This window comes from Mixophyes fleayi, chromosome 1 (assembly GCF_038048845.1).
Source record: "Mixophyes fleayi isolate aMixFle1 chromosome 1, aMixFle1.hap1, whole genome shotgun sequence".
Lineage (NCBI taxonomy): Eukaryota > Metazoa > Chordata > Amphibia > Anura > Limnodynastidae > Mixophyes > Mixophyes fleayi.
The window spans coordinates 397,883,270-397,900,465 of NC_134402.1; the positions used below are offsets into that span (position 1 = coordinate 397,883,270).

Consider the following 17,196-nt stretch of genomic DNA (forward strand, 5'->3'; position numbering starts at 1 on the left):
TAGCTGCCTCCGCTGTGTGTAGCTGATGGCTCCACGTTAAAAGGCCATTACTGCTTTGAATAAATAATGACCTCTGTGTCAGTCATATAATGGAACTGTACTGTATGCAGACAAAGTATCATGTTGTCATCCCTGCAAGATATCATTAGTGGATCTGTAAAACCGAGACAGATCAATATAAATAAATATGACATTCTCTTTTCAGATTTCCACCAGGATCGTTCCCTATACAGAGAATTGTTACTCAGACAACTTCACAGCTTGCTTCAGAAATTTATTTAAGTGAGGTTAGTTATTCATTTGTTGTATTTTTGGACATTCCAGTATGAAGTTGGCCATTAGCCTCTGGTTTGTGCAGTGTCTGTATGGCTGCTGACCTGATGTGACTAACTAGTGCTTGCTGCTCATATTATCACATTCTCTTTCCTCTAACAGACTAAACTAGGGAATAGGGAGGAAAGTACAGACGGTTGGGAGTCTTGATGCCATTGTATAGCGAGAGCACAATAGTTGTAGGAAAAACTCTTTCTATTACGCTGTCCATAGATGCAACAGTTTGTTTTATGTTTTAGAATGTGGCTTTACATATGATTAAAAAAATGTAATAATTAAATGATGGCTCACACATTGCGTCTTCTGAAATACAGTAAGAATAAACAATCGCTACACACATTATAACATTATTAGAATTTTGTCGCATGATTAGAATATACAAACGTCAATTGAGGACAGGTTCCTGAGCAGGACAGCATCCATGGGGATTTGGTTACACAGTGTATGGGCACGCTTACTAGGCAGGACAATCTGCCAACTCACTATTGTAATTCAAGATTCACTTGCAGGAGAGATCAACTTAGAGCGTAAAGCCCAGAACAGTTTCTGAACACACACTATTTCTTGGCTTCGCCAGGAGGCATTTCTAAAGGAGGCGTTTACGCTTTATATAGTTTCTCATATTGTTTTGCAATTTCAGGTGATCACATTCTTCAATTCAACAAAGGGGACGAGCAGAGAAATGTGGTGTGTCAAACAGGCCATTGAAACCATCAAGTTGAACATCCGGTGGATTGGCCAGAACCTCGACAGCATTAAGAAGTGGTTGTAGTGGACACCTGGCCAATCTGTGTCTGATGAAATACGTTTCAACTATCGTTAAAGCACATTGGTAATGAGCATTCTGCAATGCTGTGTGGACTCCTGGAGGGTTCTTAGCTCAGGGTAATACAAAAGAAAATCCTTTTAGTGCAAATGACTGTTCGTGTGGAGAGAGACTGTATTTATTATGAAGTTGTGATTATCACAATATTGCTAACCAGATCGGCACTGTGCCAAGCATGGCTACAATGTTAAAGCAATTCAAAATACCACTGTGTTTAAATTGCCTGTTAAAAGCTGTTACGGAGATTATATGCAGTTTGCAGCATCACCTCACTCTGTGGGAATGTAGATTTCTAAAATGTGTAAATACTGAATACAGCCATATTGACTATGGAGAGCGGCATTTGTTGCCTGTAGTATGGTCAGTTCTGTTATCACTTGTTACATGTTAACACTGGACAAACCTTTTGTTTGAAAAACATTAATATTACGTTAAAAGCGCCTAGCTGCCTTTTTTTCTCCCTCAGGTTTTGCATTTAGCCGTAAAGCTTGTGAACAATGTACACGGCAAGACTGTATATAGGTTAAATTGATGTTGGTCAATCTTTTTTTTTTTTTTATTTCTATTTCTTGGAGTGGTCATTCAGAACTGTATCTTTCCAGATCCTAATAAAAGAAAATGTAATTCAGCAGAGAGTGTCAAATTCACATAGTAGTTCTATAGTTTTATACCAGGCTTTCGTCTATAAGTGTTTTCTTACAGGTAAGATACAGTTATTGTACTCTCCTGACCTGTCTGCTTGTTTCTTCTGAATAAACAAGCCCCGACCATTTGTAAGATATCGCTTTGAAAAAATGCCCTGTGATGGATGATATAATGGAGATGTATCTCATTCATTTATCATGTTTAGTAGAAGTCCTTAAAAGTGGCAATATAGCAGCTTTTCCTCTCATTGCAATAGCCCATGTTTGAGATGTGGTATTACTTGACCAGATATTCTCTATAAACAGTTATATACAGTGCTAAGCCCGGGGCTGCTCCAGCTTCACAGTCAGACTTTTTACCTGATAAATTTGTGAATTAACACCTAGTAACCTGCATAATACATGGCTAGTTTAGTCTGATATTTTACATTTTCAATATCCACTTTAAAAATGGAGTTTAATGTGTGGTGTTTTTTCAAATTCTATTTGACATCCCACCCCGATAGTCCATAATGGTGTTTGGTCTACTTTGGGAATGCTGATTTCTGCTTCAGTGCAGTCTGCCGTCTCCCCATTAATAAAACATACTTTCAGAACACATATTAGAGGGAATTTAAGCCTCTATTTATAGTAAGTTTGAGTTGGGGTAAATAACATTTTCTAGAAAACAATATTAAAAATGACTGCCGAGCTTGCGTCCTGCTGAATCATTCCACCTCTTCATCCACGCCAACGTAGCTACATTTCCAAGTGCTGCTGCAATGCCCATTGCTGCTAGGACTTGGAAATGGAAATACATTGGCAGGCAAAATGACACATCAGGAAGCAGTTATAATATCATGTCCGGCTGTAACCATCATGCCCAGCTTTTGTGGAGGCCCAATTTCATCAGAGGTGCTGCCCAGCACAGAGGAAGGGACCCCCAGGTTAAGGACTCCCACCACTCTGGTAAGGGGGGTGGTGTTAATTTTTAAAACCACTTTTTGAAAAGGGGAGTAATTATTCGTTATTTGAAAGCTAAAAAATATCTGTTTAGGTTTAACTCTTTGAACTCCTTTATTATAAAAAAAAAATCTTTTATAGGGTCTGTTCTTTCTCAGAAAAAAAAAAACAGCTTAGTCTTGAAAATAATATTGCTACATAATTTTTATGCATACGGTGTATAATGCTTGCACAGAAACATGTATAGATTATAATATAAAATCATTTTTATGATCCATTTAATATGATCATGATTTTTTTTGTACCCCCTTTCAGGAGCAGATGTCTTTACCTCTTGGTACCGCACAAACATCTGCTTTCTGACAAGTGATTTTCTAATACTGCTTCCATGTTTTGTTTAAAATATTGATGAAAAGTTGAAAATAAACTGTTAAAACACCAGTGTCTGAGTACTATTTGTGTCTACACTAACTGCTGATGGAGTAAGCTGAAAGAGTTGCCTTTAGTTAATAATGAGAATGCATTTAATAATGAGAATGCAGTGTCTATTGCTAGAATCACTAGCAATCAACACTTACAACTGACCTGTAACTGGTGCAAGTGATATGACTGAAAACCACGTAACTTTTGAGAAGCCGAACACTTGAATCTGACGCTGCGTGTGCTAGAGCTTGGCACGCCCTTACTGTACATTGTCTGAGTGCATACACCTATTCTGCCCCTGAAATCATAGGCTGTCGTAGGGGTCTTTTGCCCTCGAAAATGAATTTGATATCCTGGCGTATGGTCCAGTTCTAGGCATACGCAGAGCAATTTTAACGCAAAATACGAGATTTACATTATTTAATGAAGTCTATGAATACTCCCTGCTATCTTACCTCGCCACAATGTAGCAAGTTGATAACATTCTACCCTGCACTCACGGAGAGGGAGTCCATTAATGCCTAACCCATAGAGCTCGATAGAAACTCTTCTACCTGTACTATATAGCCTTTGTGGGCATTCCCGGGTCCTTTATATGATTAGTCTGTAGTCGTCATGGGACCATGGTTTAAGGAACATATAGCCAAAAATGTATATAAATTAATTGGGGACACTAATAATTCAGTGGTGGGAAAGCGAGCTGCATATTATATTTGCAGTGAAGCATGTAAATATATAAATAAATATATATATATATATATATATCTATAACATCAAAAAGACAGGGGCGCTTCCATGGTGTAAAATCCAAGTAAAATGTTTATTCCCAAAACATAAAAATTACACGTACCAGAACTGAGAAGTTTTCAGGCATAAATCAGTATTAAAGCATCCAAGTGGGGATATCAATTCAGTGTGATCCTCACAGGCTGTGAGGATCACACTGAATTGATATCCCCACTTGGATGCTTTAATACTGATTTATGCCTGAAAACTTCTCAGTTCTGGTACGTGTAATTTTTATGTTTTGGGAATAAACATTTTACTTGGATTTTACACCATGGAAGCGCCCCTGTCTTTTTGATGTTATAGGTGTGTTGCTGTTTCCCCGTGGAGATCGGGTGTTTGAAGGGAATGACGCGCAGAGTACGGTCTGCTGGTGTTCAAAGTATCGTGGACTTATACAACGATTAAGAATTTACACTACCAAATACTGAACTTTTAACTTTTGTGCGCACCGTCTCTATATTTAATATATATATATATATATATATATATATATATATACACAAAGAGAAATGTGTCAGCGCTTATCCTTTAAACTGCATATCTGTGTGTGTCTAGCAAAATGAAAACATGAGGTATTAGTTCATATTTTGAAACATGAGGTATTGGTTCATATTTTGATCAAAAGACTTAAGCCTGCATCCCACGTTAAGTGTACCTCATTATATGCAGGTCCTACACTGGCCTATATGCTTTAAACACTATTAAAATGCAGTTAAAATCAGATGCACTCACCTCCCAGGTATAGGGGTTTACATCTAGCAAAGGCTGGCTTGTGAGCCACACCCAAATGTGCCTTAAATAGGCTTGATGGACAGCTGGTATGACAAAAAAGAAATATTTTGAAACAAAACCAGAGAAAAATAAGCCCGCGCTCGGTATATCCCATATTGTATGTGGCACCAGCTGCGTGGCCATATAAATGCCCATATATGTATACAAAACAAAAAGAAATTTGTCAGTGCTTATCCTTTAAAAAAAAAAAAAGTGTTATATACATACATATACACACACTTTGGAAATTACCTTGTACACTCGTTCCTGATTTATGACATTCTAGTAATAGCACAAAATGTTAAAAAAAAAAATGCTGAGCATGAAATATCATCAACATTTATTTATACAGCACCAGCAAAATTCCATAGCACTTTACAATTGGGGACAAACACAGTAATAAACAATACTGGGTAAACCGACAGAGGTAAGAGGGGGCCCTGCTTGCAAGCTTACAATCTATAGGTCAATGGGAGTCGGATACATGAAGTTCCTGCATATTGATCCAGCCAGTTTGCAAAGGTAAAGTGATTTGTATGCTAAGATCCAGTCACACAGCAATGTTGGTCTGGGGCCAGAGGGCTGTTGTCTTGTGTGAATTGTGTAAAGCTGGTAGTAAGTAACCTAGTGAGGGTAAGAGGATGGTTGAGGAATATTAAACGCTTGCCTGAAGAGGTGGATTATCAAAGAAAGCTTGAAGAGTTGTAGACCAGAGGAAAGTCGTATTGTGCGAGGGAAGGAATTCCACAAAGTCCTGTAAACGGGAATGGGAGGATGCCGTGAGAATGGATGAGACACGCAGATCTTGTGCGGAACGGAGGTGTTGAGTTGGGAGATATTTTGAGACGAGTGAGGAGATGTTTGTTGGTGCAGTTTTGTTGATGGCCTTTTATGCTACTAGAAGAACTTTATATTGTCTTTTGTAAAAGATGGGCAACCAACATGGAGATTGACAGAATATCTCAGCAGAGGAAGAACGATTTGCAAGAAAAATGAGTCTGGCCGCTGCACTTGAGTCTGTTTAGGGGAAGACCAATAAGGAGGGAATTGCAATAGTGTATGCGGGAGATGATGTAACTTCTGTTGGTGGGTGGGAATATTTTTAATTATGTTTTTAAGCGTTTGAGTTGGCGAGAGTACAGCCAAATTGAAATGGCAGACACAGTAACTCAGGACAACACAGATGGCGAGAGATCAGGAGAGGACTGAGCCTTGTGGGACTCTTACTGATTAAGAAAGCCGAGCAGAGGTGGATCCAGAGAAATTAACACTGAAGGCTTAGGGAAATGATAGTTTGTACATAGAATAAAATAAGCAGGAAAATAAAATATTCAACGATGCAACAGTGATACACAAATGAATAAAATTGATACAAAGAACAGAACATTATCAGCATGTCCTTTGATTTAACATTTTAAGTCCTATAGGAGGATGGGAGGGGTTATGGGAGCAGAGCTCATTGCAGGGTATGTACTAAAGAAAAAACACAAATAGAGCTACAAAACAATCTTGGTGTATTGCTATGGAGAATGATTTGGATAGCAAATAATAGTCAGTAAAATATTGACAGTCTTTGCAAATATCATTGTAATGTGAGGGGTCAAACTAATGGACAGAGGTTGGTAGTAATGGGGTGACAGCGGAAGGGGAGGCAGATGTGTACCAAGGTTCTCAGATGAGTGTGCATTAGTCTGCTTTGCTCTGCAGTTAATAAGTGAGTATCTCCATAGAAGCAAAACTTTGTTTTGCACATGCTGGAGAGGAGGTAGGGAAGGGTCTTTCCAAAATTTAAGTATGGAGCATCTGAAGGCCACTTTTTGAAGACCTCTGCAATTCGCCCTGGCATGCTGTCCGTCAACTTCTGGGCCACATACTGACTGATGGCCGCCCATTGTTTCCTCTCGTGAGTGGGCTCAATCGCAATTTTGCCTAAGAACACAGCCATGAATAAAGAAAGGTACCAAAACATCCTCCAAGAGCAACTTCTCACAACCATCCAAGAACAGTTTGGTGACAAACAATGCCTTTTTCAGCATGATGGAGTTAGTTATCAGCCAGTTGGTTATCACTTTTGCAACGTAAAGCAAAAGTGATAACTAACTCGCTTGGGGATCAAAACGTCAAAATTTTGTATCCATGGCCAAGAAACTCCCCACACCTTAATCTCGTTGAGAGCGTGTGGTCAATTCTCAAGATGCGGGTGGATAAAACCCCCCGCCACAAATTCTGACAAACTCCAAGCATTGATTAGGCTAAAATGGGCGGCCATCAGTCAGTATGTGGACCAGAATTTGATTGACAGCATGCCAGGGCGAATTGCAGAGGTCTTCAAAAAGAAGGGTCAGCTCTGCAAATATTGGCTCTTTGCATAAACTTCATGTAATTGTCAATAAAAGCCTTTGACACTTAGGAAATGTTTGTAATTTTACTTCAGCAAGGTCTAAAAACACTGAAACAGCAAACTTTGTGAAAACCAATATTTGGGTCATTCTCAAAACTTTTGGCCATGACTGTACTTCACATTTCATCATCCGTTGAGGGGCCAAACTCTCCTTCGTTTTCTAGCTCCTGTCCCAACAAGGATTCTGCAGTGGCAGATCTAAGTAAAGAGTAGATAATGGAGAACATACAGAAGTTATAATAACATAGTCTCTCGAAAGAGGTTAGGCCCGGAAGCAGTAGGCATAGACTGTAAATAGGTGTATAACTGCGAATATGCAAAAATATAAGTTTGGGGCAGGCCATATTTCTCTGACAGAGAATCCAAATACTTCCATCACAATCCATCAAATAAACAATAAAGCAGTCTTGGACCATTGGAAAGTTTTGCTCAAGGATGGCTACAGGGGAGAGCCTGGTTAAAAATGTGGATTATCCCAAACCAAAGTAAGTAGGGAGGGTATGGTAGACATCTTGAATTTCTGAACAATGTACATCCAGATAGATCTAGAAAAATTAATGGGATCATTAAGAGTTAGCATTGGTGTAGGGGATGTAAAAATAGAAGTTAAGGAAATTACACCAGCAATAGCAGTCTAGAAGGATGGGGCGGTAAACCAATCCATTAATCGGGGCAGATGGGTTGCAGAGTATTATGTGGAGTCTCCTACCCACTTCGTGAAGAGAGATTATAAGGGTGGAAAATTTCAATTTAGGAGGCTCATTAGACCAAATTAATTTATTAATAGAGCGTAGAGCGTTGAGGTTGTTCAATGGTTTCCGGGGGAACCAGAACTGGGTAGTCTGGAGCACGTAAAGAAATCGGGGGAGGACATTCATTTTTACAGCAGTGATACGACCAAATCAAATGATAGCGTATCTCTACCATGCATGCAGGTACTGTTGAATGAAAGAAAAAGGAGGGGGAAAGTTCTCCTTGTATAGTGAAGAGTAAGAGGTTGTAATATATATTCCCAAATATTTTATTTTTTTAGCTCTCCCATTAAAATTATAATTGTGCATTAGAAGATTAAGATCAGTGTCATGCATATGTAAAGAGAGATTATGATTTAGATTAGTTTATATTATATCCCAAGATATTCGAGTAGGTTATTGAGGACTGTAAATATATTTGGAAGGAAGATATGTGGGGCAGTCAGGATGAGCAATATATAATCAGCAGAGATAATATAAGACTCCCCTTCCACCTCCACACCCCCAATATTTGGATTGCGCATGATGTAATCTGCAAGTTATTCAGTAAATAAAGCGAAAACCACCGTGGAAAGAGGACAGCACTGTCTGGTGCCATTAAGAATCTGAAGCTCTGATAGATTGTCATTGTCATCTGGCCAATGAGTTAGTATAAAGTGCCTTGATGCATCTTTAAAGCTCTCCTCCAATCCCAAATCTGCCTAAAGTGACAAATATAAAGAGCAAGAGAATCTGGTCAACATCTTCTTCCGAATCTTGGGACAAGAGCAAGGAGGGGTTTCTTAGCTTATTAGGTCATTAAACAAGCTCAATAGTCCTCTAAGTATTGTCCTCAGCTTGTCTACTAGGTACAAATCTGACTTGGTCAATGCGTATCAGTGATTGTTCAATCAAATGGATAGGATTTTAGAGAATAATTTAATATCATTATTATTGAGAAATTTTGGGTAAGAGCTACTACAAAGATGAGGGCCTTTGTTAAGTTTGTGTAGTTTGTGGGCCAATAATGTATCAGCCTTATCCCCTTTGGCATAAAATTTTTGGTTCAATCATCTCAGAGCTCGCTTGGCACGTGATGACAATCAGACATTCAACTCGCCTCTAACCGTCTCCAAGCGGGAAATGATTTATTGAGAGTGAGTGGAATTGTATAACCGTTCAAGTTTTTGAACGTGAATGGTTAGGTCATTCATTTTCTTATTGCACTCTTTTTTGTGACGGGAGACCAGTTGGTTTAAATGGCCTCTAATAACCGCTTTATGAGTGTCCCAGAGAGTCATAGCGTGTCTTGATTAAGTGAAAAAAATCCTTGTAAAAGATGGATGATCTGAAGTTTAATATTGGGATCTTACAAAAAAAATTCATTAAGTCACCATGAGATGCCACTGATCTCCACAGCTACGGAAGCATGATCAGTCCAAGTAAAAGGATATATATGGGCATGTAGAATGTTAGAGCTAACAGATTGACCCAGGGATATCATGTCTATTTTAATGTACAGGACCTGAACTCAGAAATAAATAGTAAAGTCCTTGGCTAACAGGTCCCTAATTCTCCATGAGTCATATAGAGGATGATTTTTAAGCAAAGCTTCAAGAGTCATGGAGGTCTGCTTCTAGGACGCTAAGGAATAACCTATCCAATTTGTTATTAAGAATGTGTTAAAGTCCCCAGTCAGGATCACTTCCCCCTTTCTATATTGAGATAATTTTTGATTAAGCAAAGAATAAAAGGAAGCCTGATCCTGATTTGGGGCATAAACATTTACAAGTGTAATGGGGATATTATTTAATGTACCCGGGATCATTAGATACCTGCCAGTTTTATCTGCTATAACTTCATCAGGCTCAAAGTTCAATCAGTTGGCCAGCCAGATAGCTATCCCTCTTTTCTTCGATATAGGATTGCTTGCGTGAAAAACAGTGCTATACCTGCTTGACTGCTATTCTGGATGTTTTTTCCCCATGAAAGGGGTTTCCTGCAGGAATACAAGATCCGCTGACAGCTGCTTTAAGGAAAGGAAAAGTTTAGATAGATTCTGTGGACTATTAAGTCTCTTCAGTAGGAGGCTATTTTAGCGTACATTTACAAATCTACAATTGAGTAGCAGAATAAATCCAATGGTATTTGTGTATAATGTGGCACCAGCAACTTGAGCGGGCTTAACATGCACTTTGTATGCCTCTGCTGCAGGCAGAGAACTACGTCTCCCAGCATGCAGTGGCAAGGAGCAGCTTGTGAGTGAGCAGTTACAAACAGCAGTTGGAATTTTGAGGTGAATCAAGGAGACAGACATCCTGAGGGAGTCCTCTGTAACAAGACAACTGGAGAAATGAATGGAGGCCTGAGTGAAAGTGAGACCCCAGGAAGGGAAAGACGCAAAGGCATAGTGGAAAAGGCTGTGAGAGAGCTTACAGGACACCTAAACAAAGAGGAGCCATCTTGGATGCAGATACTGGAGAACAGTGGGCATAAGTAACACATGTTTACCTTATTATTGATTTGCTTGGACTGAGTATTGTGTTATTAGTCAGGTTGGGAACAGGTTTGGGTGACATGAAAAATATTGTATAAAACTCTTTTGCAGGACTGTGATATAATAACAAGGGTGAAGCGTAGGGACAGATAGTTATGGGACAAACTAAGTTTAAAGCTGAGAAAAATGACACCAAACTATTTAGCATTATCTGCTATCTGTGGGAAAGCCTATAACTGTGTGTTGAGGAGCCAGCTTTTATTAAGGTGACTGTATGCTTATACCTAAGAAGAAGAGAGGGAGCAGCTGGGTGTAATTTGTATTCTGCATTTGTGTTAAATTGGAGGAAAGATAAATAAGGGAGCGTGTTTTATCAAAATCATCTGTGAAATAGAAGAATTGATCTGTATTTGAACTGCCTATTAGCAAAGACTGCATGACTATACATTTGTCTAATATTCAATTACCTGTAACGAGCCGCGGCGGCTTCAGGCACCGCCGCGACTCGCTTCCTCTGGTGCACTCTCGTCCCGGCCATCGTCATGACGACCGGGACGTCACTTCCGCTATGTCCCGGCCGTTGCCAAGGCAACGGTCGAGACGCTCTTTGGCTGTAGCGCCGCGTCCCGGCATCTAGGTCAGCCAGGCGCGTGCGCAAAAGAATCTAGTAATTATTGCCCAGCTGGGCCCTGTTCTCCTGTCCTCCCAGGGAGGGTTTCCTATTGGTCCACACTAGTATTTAAGGCAGGAAGGGGCAAGCCCTCCCTGCCGGTTATAGTCCCTGCTCCTTAGCACACTACCTGCTTGTTCTCTGTATAGCTGCTGATCCTGATTTCTGTTGCCGACCTGTTTCCTGGAATTTTGATTACGATTGTTTGCCTGTGACCTTTTGACCCTTTTGCCTGGAAATTGACCACGATTGTTTGCTAGTGACCACCGATCTTTTGCCTGGATTCTGATGCTGCCGGCCTGCCTGTGACCTATTCGACCTTTGCCTGGACCTCACTTCGCTTTTCTGGGTTCTCCCCAGTCAGCACGCAATTCACGACCCTTTGTTGTCTGCGGCCAAGTCTGTCCCCACCACTAGGGGCTCCAGCGAAGACCAGACTTCAGAGTAGACTCCGGGTTTTGCGGTACTGGCTGTTGGGGTTCCTAACATTATAACCGGCTCAAAAATTCTTTTGAAGTGAGTGAATTGTCTGACACCAGTTCTATGGAACCAAGTCCGGCTCAAGTATTGGCGGGACAGATCCAGACCCTGTCTCAAATGGTCCAGGAGTTGTCCCAGCGACAGGCTGCCCAGGAACAGGCGTCCAGAGTCTCACAAGCTGCTCAGCCTTCTGTTGTGGAACCCAAGATGCATCTTCCAGACCGGTTTACAGGAGATCGCACTTCCGTAACTTCTGTGAAAGTTGTAAACTTTACTTTAAGTTGAGACCACTGTCGTCTGGCTCTCCCCAGCAAAGATTGGGGATAATTATTTCTCTTCTTCAGGGGGATCCTCAATCATGGGCGTTTAGCCTGGAGCCCAATTGTCCTCAGTTGCAGTCCGTAGATGCCTTTTTCGAAGCGCTTGGGTTAATTTATGATGACCCGGACCGAGTGGCTTCTGCTGAGGCACAGCTTCGATCATTAAAGCAAGGACGACGTTCCGCTGAAGAGTACTGTTCCAACTTCAGGCGGTGGTCCTCAGACTGTGCATGGAATGACCCAGCTCTTCGCAGTCAATTCCGCTTGGGTCTCTCTGATCAAATTAAAGACTCCCTAGTCCAGTATCCCACTGCGGAATCCCTTGAGGAACTCATGAAATTAGCTATTCGGATTGACACGAGATATAAAGAAAGGAAAGCTGAGAAGGAAGACTCTTCATCTTGTTCTCCTGTGCCTCCTCAAGTCGCCCCCGTGGATCAGGTGTAACCTATGCAACTGGGAGCGTATCGACTGTCATCTGAGGAACGTACCCGAAGGCATACCTTGGGTCTCTGCTTATACTGTGGAGAAAAAGGCCATTTGCTTAGTACTTGTCCCGTTAGACCGGGAAAAGATCTGGCCAAGTGAACATGGAGGGGGTACACTTAGGCCTGCAAGCCATCTATCCAACAAATTCTTTACAAATACCTGCCCAACTCACATATGGTGATCAAGTCATTTCAGTTCCAGCATTCGTGGACAGTTGAGCCGCTGGGAATTTTTTAGATTTAACCTTTGTTCATTCCTTGGGGTTCTCAGCTGTTCCCCTAGATTCCATAATTTCCGTGTGCGGATTGGATGGGAATCGTCTCAACCACGGAGAAATTCATCATCGTTCTCCTCCTCTGCAGTTGAAGATTGGCGCTCTTCACTCTGAAATAATCTCATTGTACTTAATTCATTGCCCTTCAGTGCCTTTGATCTTGGGTCATCCCTGGCTAGCTCTGCATAATCCTCATATTGATTGGATTAGGGGTGAGATAATTCAATGGGGTCCTAAATGCTCTTCTTCTTGCTTGTCCCTGCCAATTAGGATTACCCATACTAGTTCTGAGTTTCTGCCTCCCCCGTACCGTGAGTTCCGGGACGTTTTTTCTAAAAAAGAAGCTGACACTCTTCCCCCTCACCAGGAGTACGATTGTGCAATTGACATCATCCCGGGTTCTAGATTACCGAAGGGAAGACTGTAGGCATTATCTCTTCCAGAGACCCAAGCCATGGAGTCATATGTAGAAGAAAATTTACGAAAAGGTTTCATCAGACCTTCCAAGTCGCCCGCTGGAGCAGGATTCTTCTTTGTGGCCAAGAAGGATGGTGGGTTAAGGCCCTGTATTGATTACAGAGGGTTAAATAACATAACCATCAAAAACAAGTATCCCTTGCCACTTATCTCAGTCATCTTTTTTTTTTTTTTTTTTAAAGTTTTATTTTTGAGAAGGTCAATAATGAGCATCAGTCCAAGACAAAATCTTTTACAATCAGGTTATGCATGTTCAGGGACTAATACAATCATTGTATATCATAATAAAAAGAGTCTTGATATTGACCAAGTTTTAACTATAAGAATAGAAGAAAGAAGAGACAGAAAAGAGAGGCGAGTCAGAGAAAAGTGGGCAAGATAGATTAGGAGGCGGTGTGGCAGGCCGCCAAAAGAAGAAAAGAAAAAGAAAGCAAAGCAAGAGATAGAAGAGAAGTGGGAGGGAAGGCAGGGGGGGGCGGGGGATGGTATCTCAGTCATCTTTGACCAACTTAAAGGAGCAAAAATTTACTCTAAAATTGATCTACTTGGAGCTTATAATCTGATATGATTCCGGAGTGGCGACAAATGGAAAACGGCCTTTAATACTCAGACAGGCCATTATGAATATCTCGTAATGCCCTTCGGCCTCAGCAATGCTCCCGCTGTCTTTCAAGATTTGATCAATATCGTTCTTCGTGAGTTCTTGGGCTCCTTTGTAGTGGTCTATTTGGATGACATATTAATTTTCTCCCATTCATTAAAACAGCATCGAGTTCATGTTCGGCAAGTTCTTACAAAACTCCGTCATCAACATCTATACGCCAAGTTAGAGAAATGTGAGTTCGAAGTTACTAAAGTCACTTTCCTGGGATATGTGATCTCCCCAGAAGGTTTTGCTATGGATCCAACAAAAGTACAAGCAATCCTAGACTGGGTACTGCCCTCGAATCTTAAAGCCATCCAGAGATTCCTAGGATTTGCAAACTATTATATGAAATTCATCAGTTCCTTTTCCATTCTCGTTGCTCCCATCACTGCTCTGACTCGCAAGGGTGCTGATCCAAAAATCTGGCCACCTGCCGCAGTGTCTGCCTTTAAAGCTTTGAAACAGACTTTTGTGTCTGCCCCTGTATTGAGACATCCTAACTTAGACCTTCCATTTATTGTTGAAGTGGATGCCTCAGAGGTAGGAGTAGGAGCCGTGCTGTCACAAAAGGACCCAAAAAATCATAGCCTTCATCCTTGTGCCTACTTATCTCAAAAGTTTTCTTCCGCTGAAGAGCATTATGACGTAGGCAATCGAGAGCTACTAGCCATTAAATGGGCATTGGAAGAGTGGCGCCAGTGGCTTGAAGGAGCAAAACATCTCATCACCATTTACCATATATAACAAATGTTAAGAAAAAACTAATTAAACTATTTTTTTTTACTGATGTGATCTACTGCTGATTTAAGTTAAGTTTCCTATAATAATTTATTAACTATATTATTGAGCTAAATGATTAAATAGGCACCATCAACACAGTACATTACTTTGCAGTTTCGATTTATTATTTGAGATGGAATGTATAAACAGTTATTTTTCTTTCTCCGCAGTGTAAACCATTAGGCCTACTAAGTCTTGAGTATATTGACCTTTAGTTAAAAATGGCCCTGAGAATGTGACATATTGTTTTCTATGTGATATATCTAAAACTAATTTTAGAATAACAGCATTCTTTGGAAGATGGAGACAGAATCTACTCAATGAAAAAGTACTTTTGAGAGAATGTGGACTGTTATTATGTGAGGAAATGTATACCAATTAACTAGTGGCCTTCTATTCAAATACACAAAAGAAGCATGGTTACACTATGCAGTGTAACATTCAGACAGTAACATTCTACTTAATGTGCTGATACATCAGTTCTGTTTTATATTCTCATGCAGTAGACCTTGTGCTTGTAGTCTGGAATATACTGAAATGCCGTACGTTCACCTTAGTTACTATTGAAATTCTCAGGATAACTAGTGGTGCATCTAGCCTTTGTATCACACTGGATTATCTGAATAATACTTCATGTTAATTTTTACAATAAACTTGCTTACTATAAAGTGAGTGTCACACAATTTTTTTTTGATTCATATTTCCCAGTTTATAAGATGATTTGCAAATTATTTTTTTATCTTACTTTTCTGGTACCTTTGGATAGAAAAATAAACATATATTAAAACTTTTTCTTCTATAGTATGTAACGTTCAGGGCATATATCACTGAATTTAAAAATATAGTGGCCTGAACTTTGTCCCCATTTTCTCCCCCGCCGCCTTTACTTTATTAGGATTTGGTACTTTTTAACTTTTGAGTGGACCTTTAATAAAATGTATTTATTAGTAATGAACTGAATACCTAATGAAACTGAATACTTGGGTGAACCATGTCTTATTCAAATGCATGCAATTTAGACTGCAAATGGTACCTTTGTGTCTTTTCTGTATTCTGCATTATAGAATTATAGTATGTAGGCTTGTGAAGTGAAGGTGACTGTGTTTCTTGCTGCCTCTCTGCCATTTCTTCGTGGATGTCCCAACATTTCTTCAAACTTAATATGGCCAAATCCAAACTTATCATCTTCCCTCCTCTAGAGACTCCTCCCCTCCCAACCTCTCCATCACTATTGGTTCTACCAACATCTCCTCCGCTCCACAAGTTCGATGCCTGGGGGTCACCCTTGACTCCTCCCTCTCCTTTACCCCTCACATTCAATCTCTTGCCCAATCCTGCCGCTTCCTCTCCACAACATAGCCTGGATCAGACCCTTCCTCTCCTCCGAGGCCACCAAAACTCTCATCCACTCTCTGGTCATCTCCCGCCTTGATTACTACAACCTCCTCCTCATTGCCCCCCCCCACCTGTCTCACTCCTCTTAAATCCATACTTAAAGCTGCAGCCCGACTTATCTCCCGCCGGTCTTCATCTACCTCCCCTCTTTAACAAATCCTTCACTGACTCCCCCTATGCTTCAGAATCCTCTTCAAACACCTCACCCTCACTTATAAAGACCTCTCTAATTCCACTGCTCCATATCTCTACATCCTCATCTCCACTCATACTCCTTCTTGCCCACTACGGTCATCCAACGACAGTTGCCTTACCTTCCATCTGGTCACCACCTCTCATTTCCGGCATTCAAAACTTTCCCTTCTCTGGAACGTTCTCCCCTGTTCTATCAGGCCTTCACCTAGTCTGTCAGACTTCAAATGCCCCCTTAAATCGCACCTGTTCAGGTTAGCTTACCCTTCCTCTGCCTAACCCTGCCCTTCTTCAACCCTTTTCTCTCTCTCTAACTAACCTTTCTATACCCCACACGTCTTTCTTTCTCCTTTCCCCTCTCCCCCCAGTGTTCTTGTCCCTCACCCCATCTTCCCACTCTGTGCCTCCTGTCAGTCTCCCCATCACCTTTAGATTGTACGCTACCTTGAGCAGGGACCTCTTTCCTCATGTCCTTCTCCTCTTGTTCCTTGTTCCTTTGCCCTTAGCCCTACACCTCTTATCTCCATTTCATCACTTGACTCCTGCCCCCACCATTCCTCCTCTCCCTTGCTTCCTCTTCTCCACCTCTGCCCTGATCCTGTAAATATTGTCCACTCTACTGGGCACAGGGCACAGGGCACAGGCGCATCCCTTTATTCACTCCCCCACCTCTCTCCTTCCCTTCCTATCTGTACATTGGAATTCCCTTTTACCTCTTTGCCCTGTGCACTTCTCTCTGCTAAATTTGTACCTATTTATACATTTTCCACTTAGTCTATATTTTTTGCACTTTGCTCTTACTGCACTTTGGTTTGTACTATCTTGTATGCCGTGTATTGTATGCTATGTATTGTTACCCTGTACTATTAGCCCAACCTCTATGTATTGCGCTGAGGACCCTTTGTGGTGCCTCATAAATAAAAGATAATAATAATAATAGCTCCATCTTATTTTCCACAGATCTGACTATACCTGTCCTTTCTCTTAGCCCAACTTCCTCCACTCTTACTCACAAGGGTCAGTGTGATGACTTTTTTGACAGGCATGTACCACTTCACTTTAATTTAAATTGAAACAGAAAAGGGTAGAAGTAGGGTAGGGTAGGGAAGGGAAGGG

General features: G+C 40.9%; 1 protein-coding gene and 1 long non-coding RNA gene across 2 annotated transcripts in view; both read left to right on the top strand.

The window, feature by feature from the left end:
• Window positions 1–3,186, top strand: part of LNPEP (leucyl and cystinyl aminopeptidase) — a 73,568-nt gene extending 70,382 nt beyond the window's left edge. Inside the window, exons 17-18 of the mRNA XM_075181303.1 lie at window positions 206–287; window positions 974–3,186. Coding sequence (XP_075037404.1) covers window positions 206–287; window positions 974–1,105 — 214 coding nt within the window. The 3' untranslated portion in view covers window positions 1,106–3,186. The remainder of the gene's footprint in view (window positions 1–205; window positions 288–973) is intronic.
• The window catches only part of LOC142098504 (uncharacterized), a 1,185,945-nt gene that overhangs the window by 160,641 nt on the left and 1,008,108 nt on the right, over window positions 1–17,196 (top strand). The window lies entirely within an intron of this gene.